Here is a 12,403-nt window from a genome sequence, read left to right as displayed (position 1 = left end):
AATTTCAATTTCTTTTTTTGTTATTTATGGGACTTTAACACGCTAACATTTTATTTGACGAATCGACGCTACACTATAAATACATTTTTTGAATTGCTATCGAATATCACGTACTTTCGTTTAAAAATACGCTTCGCTTGAGTCACGTGCTGATCGGATGATAGTTTTATTTGTTTCGTATGTTCCATATTACACAGAAACTACTAATCCAATCAACGTAAAACTCTCTCGATATCATAGTTTAACAAGATTGGTCTAGCTTGTATTTTGAGTAAGTACGGATGATTACGGTTATGTGTAGAAGTAAATACCCGTTTAATCAGAGTATTTAAGCTGTGAGGCATATATAATATACATACTTATCTTTTCGCTAGCAGCTTGCGTCAGAGCAATTAAATAATTGCAATAAAATTCACAATATAAACGCTGAAACCAATGAAAAAAAAAAAATAATCCTCTGTTATTTTTTGTTAGTTAGTTGGGTTGTGTTTTTGTTTTGACCCGAAACCAAGAAATTCAAATTTTAATATTTCTAGTTTCTTGACTTAATCCCTTCCTCCACAACTACAATAGCTCATTTAATTTTTTCTTATCTCCTAGCAGAAAATAAATGTATTCTCTTTTTTTATGGTATCGGTAGGTAGACGAGCAAATGGGCCACCTGATGGTAAGTTGTCATCTCCGCCCATAGACAATAGCGATGTAAGAAATATTAACCATTCCTTACATCACCAATGCGCCACCAACCTAGGGAACTAAGATGTTATGTCCCTTGTGCCTGTAGTTACACTGGCTCACTCACCCTTCAAACCGGAACACAACAATACTGAGTACTGCTGTTTGGCGGTAGAATATCTGATGAGTGGGTGGTACCTACCCAGACGGGCTTGCACAAAGCCCTACTACGCAGTAAGTTACTAAATGTCATATTCTCATCATTAGTAATTTCGCCTTCGCGATTGTAAGTTAGTCAATATAATTCAAATTATTCAAAATAAAAAAAATATATAATTCAAACATCAGCAAATGGCCAATTCGTTTCAAATGTTTTACGAAAACGTAAATAATTCGTTCTAAATTTAAATTTTAGCCCGTTTCAAATAAATACAATACTACGTATTCTCTGTCTTTTGACTGGGAAGAAACTAGAGTACTTCCTATAGAACATGAGCGCAGCAGTCATGACAATGGCTTTTATAGACGTAGTCGTAATTTGTGTCCTCCGCTGGTACAGATAATAAAACAATTTGAAACGACAGTATGAATAATTAAAACATTGTAGGATTTTATTAATTTATAAAAAGAACTTGTGTCACTTATAAAATATAGTAAATTGTGTTACGCTCGTGTATATTCTATTAGTGAACTTTTAACTCATAGGAGTCCTACTCGCAGTTCCCCGGTTTTAAACCGACTCGCGCACTGAAGATTCAAGCAGACAGATACAAACAGACACTGATGTAACAACAAATTTACAAGTTCCTATACTTATGGAACAAGATATTGCTTCTTCCCAAATTTATTGTGTTTGAAGTACCCTATAATTTAGGACCCTATAATTTTTGATACCCTTTGTATGAATGTATAGGCAAAGGGACGTAAAAGGCCATCTTTAGATGGCGTAGACTTAGAAGTTTGATGATTTCACATCTTCAAGAACCGAAGACCTTAGTATTGGGTATCAATTTCAACTTTATACTTCTATGTGTTCCTGAGAAAAAATAAGATCTTGTGATAAGGGTTCCTTTTGCAACCTCGACACGTTATGAAGACCTTTTTCATGAAGAGCGTGTTTATATTATTCGATTTGTTGTATGCTAGATTTTTCTGCCGCACATCGACTTCTCGTCATCATAACTCGTCAGTTTTTCTCGGTCGTACCTTATTTCAGTGAAAGGTTTACGTTAAATTTATACTTTTAATTCATAAAACGTTCCCCTCCCAATTCCACCCCTTTAAGTTGAAGTTTCCCAGAATGCTTTCTTAACGAATACTTACGCTGTAACTTAAACCCTTAGACATAAACCTGCTTGGTTGAAGTATAGTTCGTCTTTTATATTAAATAAATGTTGTACACATGTGTTTGAGGTGCACGTCAACTTTCCAATAAATAATGTATTTTAAATTTAGTCGGTTTTTATTTAACATGTAAAATCATAACGATCTCATATACGTGGGATTCAAAATCCGAATTAAAACCATTTCGTTTTTATTTAAATCCTGATTGGATCGGATGAATTCGTCCGGAAATATGAAATATTTTTATATCAAAACATAAAAACAAACGAAAATATATTTTATTGTTCGTGTTTGTTATTGTAGATGATATTTATGTTCTCCTGTTAGAATTTATACAATATTATACGTATTTTTACGATATTGAATTTACGTTTATTAAAGTTTCGTTATATTTACGGTTATTATGGGCAGAAAATGAGGATCTTAATCAAAAATTGTATATCCGGATGAACTAACGATTAATTCGTGTGCGTAATTCGAAGATGATATTTAAACATTAAATTTATTTCGACGATTAAATATAAAAGATTTTATTTTTTGTCTAAATTAATTAATCGTCAAAGTTTATCTGTGGAATTTGAATATACAAACGAATATATTGAATTTGTGAAGTCGGAAACTGCTGTGGTTTCTTAAAAACTAGATGCGGTTCGCGGTTGTACCCGCGTTAAATAAATATGCTTGTTTCATACACGCGATGATTATGTATTTAATTAAATACATAATAGTAAGTAAATACCCCAAAGTTGCTCAAATTGATTATGTTGAATATTTAGGGTCGTAGCTTGATGTGATAACAAACATACAATTAAAAAACTACAACATAATTGGATAGATTTAGTAATATATATTGCAATACAGAAAAAATGTACATATTATATACTTAAATGTACATATTATGTGTTAGTATTGAGATTCACTTTTTATATTTTCATTTTTTTTTTTAGATGAATTAGGTAATGGTGCTATTAATTTTCAGTATCTGAGCCGCACCTCTTTCTATTGCGATTTACAGAGACACAAAATAGAGTTAATAATAATTAATACTGAGTTTAATCTAACCACTGATAGGGAAGTGTCCATTAAAAGTTTTAGTATTCAACATATATTGGACTGGGTTGCTCGAAGTTATGTTAAAAGGGCATAATACCCAAAGGTTTCAAAGAGAAGGTTTGAAATTTATTCCATCTCGCCGCACCAATAGACGTTGGTTGGAAACACAGACACCGACGTTTTATCCGACACGCACGTTTTTCTGACGTTATTTCCCTTCATCGCTGAGCACGAGATTAGTTTCTTACTAACACAAATTAAGCAACTAAAAAAAATTGGACTCTGAGATTTGATTCTGCTATATTCGTGATAAATTGACGTGTCCTATCCCACATCGGCAGTATAATATCCCTGATATCCCATATTGGCTCCTTGACCGAATCCGTGGTATCCCATATCGGTTTTGGATCAAATCATAACGAATAAATATATGTATGTATGTATTTACTTCAGCTATGTGCTTATCGATCGTTCATTGTTTTATATGATTACATTTTTCGCGTTATCTCGCTAATGAGTTACTCTGGACTTGCAGACAGACATTCAACTGTTGTGAAGGCGCATTCGGAATAATTAACAGTTTCCTTTGTCATTCAAATGTTCACACTTACCTTCCAACACTTTTCAACTAAACGATAGTGTAAAACAAAAGAGAAAGAACAGTTTTGTGTTAAACGTTTAATATTTTTAAGTTATTGATTTTAACGAATTGAGCCGAAGATGTGGAAGGAACACGTAGTTAATCGGAACAAGAATCAGTGAATTTTCTAATCTAATGTGCTCAATTTGGGCGTATAAATCATATTAACAAGATCAAAAACTATCACATGTGTGACCAACTCGCATTGGAGCAGTGTGGTGGATATAGGAGGCCTTAGGGGGTTACTTCGGTCGTGCGTGAACATGATTTACAAAAAATTATATCTCGAAATATGTTTAAATTAAAGATCCTTCGGAGGGGAGTTTTATAATGACAAAAACTAAGTTCTGAAGTGTCAGATAAGAATTCGGTTATTAGTTGTCCGAAGTTTATTCGGCCTTAGCTAAGCAGTGTTATATTTACAGGCTGTTCCAAAAATTCTTAAGTTATTTAGATTTTCTCTAATCAATCATTAATTATGATGTCGTCTACGCAATATCTGCGACTGCAAATGCCAGCTTTGAGGTATAACGGCTAACGATGTATTTACTGATGACGTCATGGCCTATGACACTCGGGATCCTTATACAGATCTAACGGCACCTTGTTTACCTTAATTATTTGAGACATTTTAGTTTCTTTTCTTTTTCATTCCAATATTAAGAAGAAGCTAAGCTACGTAACTTTTTGCAAATTCATGCAAAGACTGCTACCGACTTTTTTAATCCTATTCGGAAATTTTAAATAAGAACCCTAATATCACACTAAAAATTTGATGGATGAAATCTCAAATTGATATATTTGTATCAGAATGTAGAAGACATCAAATAGCTCTTTAAAAAAATTTGCAACAATATATCGTGTGTAGACGTGGCCCATTTACTTTAAAGTGCTTACTCAGAGCTAAAGTGTTAGCTTGGTTTCTTTTAAGCATAGTACTTATCTGAAAGAAACGAGATGGCTCAGTAGCTAGGACACGTGAATTTTAACCGATGATTGCTAGTTCAAATTCAGGCAGGCACCACTGAATTGTCATGTGTACATATGTGGTGCACGAGTCGTGCATTTTAGGTTTCGCCAAATGTTTATTACTTATTACCGGCGTTACGTACATACATCATAGGATAAATACATAAAATAACATAAAGGATAAATACGTACAATATATTCCATGGCAACGCCGTAAATCAATCGTTTATTCAAGTTTCCGAACTTGCTATACGCCCCAGCATTTTTGTTATTTCGTCTTCATCTAGCAAACGTCTAGACGCTTTCCATGTTCCATTAGGGTAACTTAATAATTTTAGCAAACATGAATGTCAATAAAAGGCAATATTCGTCCTTGAAATACATTTATAAAAACCTGAAAATAATTTGTTTTGTTTCTGACTGTCAGACTTTAAATGTCAACGTCATTGAAAAACTGTTTACTTCCTACATTCTCTTAGAACTGTCCTTATTTAATATCTTCTTTATCCACACTCCTGCATCCAAGCAGAGTTATTTTTGGGTTCGCTTTTGTATTAGGTATAATTATAGGAGCGGTCTCAATTATTAGGTGTTTTTAAGACGAGGTTTTTATGTATTAAATATGTGGTTTATTTTAGACTATAGTTAGATCTTTTTTGTTTTATTTTTCCTCTTCTAGGTTTATTTAAAAAAAATGTTCGGAAATGACTTCTGACGCACAGTTCATATTAATTCTGATGTCAGGGCTGTTATTAATATTTGTTAAATAAGGGTTTACAATAATAGTATTATCATCATCATCGCTTGGCTTGGAACATTATCGGCTTTCAGGGTGAAGAGGATGGTTGTTCTCGAGTTTAAATTATAGGTGTCAGTCGTTTATATACGAGACGATATTATTTACCGCCAACCAGCAACACACGCTACTGCCCGAATCCATTACACGCATGACTGGGATTCTTCCAGAACTTGTACGCCTGTCTTTAGGCTGATAGCTTAAATGTCAAAACCATCTGATCCAAATTGAAATGCCATGTATTTAAACAAACTTTACAACATATAATTTTTGAATCGTGAATATTTCAGTTTTACCACGGCTCGGAATAGTATTTTCCAATGAGAAGAAACGGAAAAAAACTCACATAATATAGTTTCCCTTTGAGGTATTCACAATTATTGTCCTTGATCAGTCCTATATTGGAAATGTATTATTTTAATGAAAAATAAGATTGAATAAGAAATAAGAAAAAAGATAAGATTGATTTTATTTTCGTTTTAAATTAATTAATAATAATTCACACATGATTTTTAATAACAATTATGATACTATCATTTGATTAATCTCAAATTTTGTTAATTTATTATTTGTCTGTTGGTTAACAGGCACATAAAACATACTATATAGCGAACGCAACTTCTTTCCAAACGGGTGTCTCGCGACAATTTCTTTTATGTTTGTTTTTGTTATTTTTTTAATTCACATACGGTTTTAATAACAATTTTGTGAACATGTACAGCCTGTAAATTTTCCACTGCTGGGCTACCGCCTTCTCTCCCTTTGAGGAGAAGGTTAGGAGCATATTACAACCACGCTGCTCCAATGCGGGATGGTGGATTCACATGTGGTACAATTCCTTTGAAATTAGACACATGCAGGTTTCCCCACGATGTTTTCTCTCACCGCCGAGCACGAGATGAATTATAAACACAAATTAAGCGCACGAAAATTCAGTGGCGCTTGCCTGCGTTTGAACCCACAATCATCGGTTAAGATGTACGTGTTCTAACCACTGGACCATCTCGGCTCTTTTGTCAAGAATTTTGTTATTGTCATTTAACTATTCTCAATCGGCTGCCCTAAGCATCCTTCGCTTTTTTTTCTCTTACATGTCTACTCAAAGTCTTACTTTTAACAACCTGTAAAGTATATAACACATAGTTATAATAATACCTCACTAATGTGTTGTATGTTAGTAGCCAGCAAGGCCTTCTTCATTAGTATTCAGATATTTAATTAGCGAATTAGCGCAACATTAAGTCTTGTTAATCAAGGAACATGTTAAACGTACTGTACGTTACTTATTAACAGAAAAACTATATACGCCGTTGTATATAAAAGGCAATCCAATGTAAGAATAAGGCAATGAAACACGAAATTTAGAGAAAACCATCGTTTGTTAATGTTGAGACTGACTTAGTTGAAGGATTTTGTAATATTTTGATTTGAAGGACGGCAGCGCTCTTCTTCAATATTGAACTTGATCCAGTCGATACATAAAATGCGTCCTGCTGAAAACACAGTAATATTTATTTATTTAGTTATCTCAAGCCAACATGATGTACAAAATATCACATTCTGCGTATAAATCGAATTCTTAGAAACATCACCTACAATGTACAGAACTCTTGCAGACTAACTCATCAGTAAGAAAAAGAAAACAAAAAAATTCACTTTTGCGTCTACTAACGATGACATTATTTATTGGGGAAAAAGGTTTTTTTTAATACTATTCAAATTACACATTACAGAATAAAAGTCACAAAATAAATCAAAAAGATAACATATAAGAACTATAAAATGAATTAATCGAATGATAAAAAAACAATTAATAATCAGGTCAGAGTATCTATTTTTATAAATATCATGAAATATCAAATGGAATTACAGATTCTTATCTATCTATCTTAGATATATATATAAAGGAACAGATTTTACTAAGTTAGTTTTAGTAGTTATGTATTGAAGGGTTTATTTAAGTTCATTTTGGACTATTTCTTGGTACGGCCAACATGATTTTACATAATGAAGAACAATCCATGTGTCCGTTTAATATATGCGTATTTTAGTTATTCATATATCATACATAGTAAGGAATACATCTTACATATAAAAATAAGTGGCATTTTTCGTTGTCACTTTATAACTCAAGAACGGGCTCATCTATCCAAACTAATTTTTCAGGGTTTGTTCGAACTATTTAGTAGATGGTTTATGTGAAGTTTGCACAAAATCGGTCGAGTGGTTCTTCATTTATCACATTTTTGGTAACAAATTATTTCAATAAATGGCGCGTCATTTTGTTAATGGAGATTTTTTAGACGGGGAATTGTCTGTCATATTAAAAGTAAGTATCAATTAAAAATGAGTACACTCATCCACCAGTTTCAATAGGTAATACGTCTTAATTCAATTTATTATTTCCAAATAACCCATGGCATAGTATTAAATACTGGCATGTAACACAATTTCTTATTTTAAAAATGATTGAGTTGTCATTATATTCATTAATATTTGGGACATCTCAAACATCAAAGCATTTTTTGAGTCATATTCAACAATACAATTCGGCATTTCAAATGACTTCTTTTGGTGCTACTAAAATTATTAGAGATAATTTCATGCCGACGTTTAAGGTAAATACTTCAACTGGATTGTCCCATATTTATATCAATCTTAATCATAAAGTATTCGATAGTTTTAAAAATTCTTATCAAACAACCTAAAATTGCATACATGTTACAGATTCAGGGCCAGATTTATCATCAATTCCATGAATTTTTATTCGTATCTATTGATGGTTCGTCCACAAGCACAAAATTATATCTTGAGATGTGGTAAACTATATCATCAGTACATCGTTGATATGTATGCCAAAATAGAAACTGAACGTCTTAATTTTATTCATTTCAACCAAGCAAAATTAAGATCCGAAGAATATATTAATTTGCAAGATGCGATAGCGAATGATGCTAATGTAAATGACATCGGGCGATTGACTATATTGCCATCCTCGTTTACTGGTAGCCCACGGCATATAAACGAATATGCACAAGACGCAATGTCTTATGTACGAAAATATGGTAGACCTGATCTGTTCATTACATTTACATGTAATCCGCAGTGGGATGATATTAAAAACAATTTTTTGAAGAACAGTCGACAACTGATGGTCATGACATTACAGCATGTGTTTTTCGGCAAAAATTGAAAGCACTTATGGATTTAATTGTAATATTATGTGTATTTGGAGAGGTCCGTTGCCATATGTATTCCATTGAATTTCAAAAAAGGGGATTGCCACATGAACATGTATTAATTTGGCTGGTACATAAAATAACTCCGGATCAAATCGATAACGTTATATCAGCTGAAATTCCCGATCAAACTGTTGATCCAGAGTTATTTCACGTTGTCGTTAAAAACATGATACATGGTCCGTGCGGTGAACTAAATTTGAATTCGCCATGTATGATAGATGGAAAGTGTTCGAAACGATACCCAAGGCAATTGGCTTCAGACACAATAACGGGCAATGACGGATATCCGTTGTATCGACGTAGATCACGTAACGATACTGGAAAAACTGCAATCATTAGGATGCTTAACCAGGACGTTGAAATTGATAATCGTTGGATAGTTCCGTATTGTAATTCAGTCAAAACCATTAAATATATTTGCAAGTATGTAAATAAAGGGAGCGATATGGCTGTTTTCGATGTTGCTGCTGATAATAGAAATGATGAAATTACTCAGTATCAAATGGGACGCTATATTAGTAGTAATGAAGCCGTCTGGAGGATTCTGTCGTTTCCAATGGACAAAAGACATTCTATGACTGTTCACTTGGCTGTGCATCTTGAGAATGACCAATGTGTTTATTTTAATGAAGCAAATATATTGGAAAGAGCAGCACAACCACGAGCAACTACGTCAACAGCTTTTTTCAATTTTGCGTAACTGACCTGAACATGGAATGTGTTTTCGAAAAAAATCAAAGACTTAAACAAGGAACAGCAGTCGATGGGCATCCAGGCATTTTCCAAACAGACGCAATTGGGAGAATATATACAATACATCCAAAAATGCTGAGTGTTTTTATTTGCGATTGTTATTAGTTAACGTCAATGGCCCAAAATAATTTCAAGAATTGAGAACAGTCAATGGTCATTTGTGTCAAACATATCGTGAAGCATGTCAACTCTTGCATTTGTTGGAGGATGATGCACATTGGGATTCAACACTTCATGATGCATCTACTTCAGCTCATTCACGGCAAATACGAATGCTATTTGCCATTATATTATCAACGTGTATGCTATCAAATCCACTTGAATTATGGAACAAATATAAATATTATATGGCAGAAGATATTTTAGTTCGTATGCGTCATCATGCAAGAAATCCTGATTTGTTGATTACCTTGGAAATGTACAACGATTCTTTAATTGAAGATATGTGTCTAACAATTGCAAATAAAGCATTAGCACAATTGGGTATGACCGCACCAAATCGGGAGATGCATGATTTGTTTGATCGAGAATTGCAACGTGAGCAGGAATTCAATTCTAATGATTTGCGTTTATTTGTACAATCGAATATTACCAAATTGAATATTCAGCAAAAACATGTATATGACACAATCATGCAAGCCGTTTCCAATAATTCAGGTGGATTATATTTCTTGGATGCACCTGGTGGTACAGGCAAGACGTTCGTTATATCATTGATTTTAGCAACTATTCGATCGGAACAGAAAATTACATTGGCACTTGCATCTTCGGGAATTGCTGCTACATTATTAGAAGGTGGTCGAACCGCACACTCTGCATTAAAATTGCCATTGAATGTACAGATGATTGAAACTCCAATTTGCAATATTTCGAGAAATTCTGCTATGGCAAAAGTTCTGCGATTAACATCAATTATTTTATGGGATGAGTGTACAATGGCGAATAAAAAATCACTAGAAGCATTTAATCGAACAATGCAAGATTTACGTGGTAATCAACAGCTTTTTAGTGGCGCTTTGATATTACTGTCAGGGGATTTTCGTCAAACATTGCCTGTCATTCCTCGATCAACTCCTGCTGATGAAATAAATGCCTGTTTGAAGTCATCAGTTCTTTGGAGATATGTACGAAAATTGACACTAAACATTAATATGCGTATTAACCTACAAAATGATCCAGCTGCTCATAAGTTTTCAAAACAATTGTTAGAAATTGGTGATGGCAAAATACAAATCGACAGGACCAATGGATTGATCGCTATACCGAACAATTTTTGTACTATTGTGCAATCGATAGATGAATTGATTGAATGTGTTTTTCCGAATATTCTTCAGAATTATATAAATCATGATTGGTTGAGAGAACGCGCCATTTTAGCACCAAAGAACATTCATATCAATGCAATTAATTTTCAAATTCAAGAGAAACTGCCAGGAGTGAATTTGGAAGAATCATGTTTTTCACACGACCAACTTTATGTTGCCTGTTCCAGAGTCGGTACCCCCAGCCGTTTGTTTATTTACACTCAAAATGGAAAAACCAATATTGTTTATGCAAATGTTTTGAATTAATTTTTTAAATAGCTAGCTATTAAGTAAATATTTTTTTTTAAGAAATGAATCGATGTTCTAACTCATTTTTGTATTATATCACTTAATACGTAGCGAAGCACGTACCGGGCCGCTAGTATTTATATATAAGTCGATGAGCAAGCCAACGAAACCGTCGACAGACATTGTTTACCATATATTATATACCTACAAAAAGCTTCTCTGAAAGGCGCTGCATCTTCTAGTGAATTTTATGTATATTAGTTTAGAAATAGTTTCTGTAAGAAAACACAAAAGTAACTCCTCCTCCATGTCTTAATATAAATATAAAGATCTATAATAAACTTATAAAATAGATTGGTAAGATTATTGTTTTTAAAACTAAATATGGCATAAGCATGTTATATTTAAGAGCTTTGTTCAAGAAGAAATGGAAAGTTAACAGAAATGGGCATCCCACATCCCGAGGGACAAATCTGTTTTCAACATGTTTTTGTAATTCAACACTTACTCAAACAAAAGCAGGCCATCAGAAATACAATATGGCGAATTATGGCGAACACATTTTCAAACTTGTTTTGACGTTAATACTAAATGCGGCTTTCATTTGTTAACGGTGTTAGGCAGGGCACGGGTGGGCAGAAACTTCTACTAGAAACACGGCGCGGAATACAGATAGAGGTGGGGCTCTAAAAATCATATAAAATGTTTTGATTTTAAGTTTAAATTTTACTGAAACAAGTAATGGTAAGATTTATACCAAACTTACGCGTCATATTGAAGATTATTATAAAAAACTATTTTTGTTTGTTGTCTTATACAAATATCCCTTTGCTTGAAAGTCGTAAAATCATGAATTTATTTTACTCACAGTCTGTATTCCTCTAGTTTTTTCAAGGTAACGGTCAATTTCGCCACTACCAATACCCATAGACACAGGCGCAGTAAGAAATATTAACTATTCCTTACATCGTAACAAGGTCAGAAGGCGATTGCTCAACATACAGGTTCTATCTTATGAAAATAAATCATATATACGGAAATGATACGCAATATTTTTTAATCTGATGAATTTATAGGTATCAATGATGTTGTTGATCTTACTTAACTTTGTTTTAATATTCATATTATTTGATTTTAATGCATAAAAAGAAAGAATAAGATGAAATTCAAGGTGACCCTTATAATATTGTATATGTCTCCCACGATATAATTCCGTATTCTACGTTTAAAAATGTAGGTTTTTATTATAATGTTCCGCATGTTTATTTCAGGTCGGTAGAACGAGCAGTCGTCACCACGCTTTCATCATGACCCTGCACTGGTGGATGCACTGGTTCTGGGTGACGATGCTTCTCACAATTATAGGTATGTTTTGTAA

General features: G+C 33.2%; 1 protein-coding gene across 1 annotated transcript in view; it reads left to right on the top strand.

Moving 5' to 3' along the window:
- The window catches only part of LOC113402133 (uncharacterized), a 48,470-nt gene that overhangs the window by 25,064 nt on the left and 11,003 nt on the right, over positions 1 to 12,403 (top strand). The window contains exon 3 of the mRNA XM_026642287.2: positions 12,297 to 12,390. Within this exon, the coding sequence (XP_026498072.1) occupies positions 12,333 to 12,390 (58 nt within the window). The 5' untranslated portion in view covers positions 12,297 to 12,332. The remainder of the gene's footprint in view (positions 1 to 12,296; positions 12,391 to 12,403) is intronic.

Source organism: Vanessa tameamea, chromosome 2 (genome assembly GCF_037043105.1).
Source record: "Vanessa tameamea isolate UH-Manoa-2023 chromosome 2, ilVanTame1 primary haplotype, whole genome shotgun sequence".
Classification (NCBI taxonomy): Eukaryota; Metazoa; Arthropoda; class Insecta; order Lepidoptera; family Nymphalidae; genus Vanessa; species Vanessa tameamea.
This window is presented reverse-complemented; position numbering and strand designations above follow the sequence as displayed.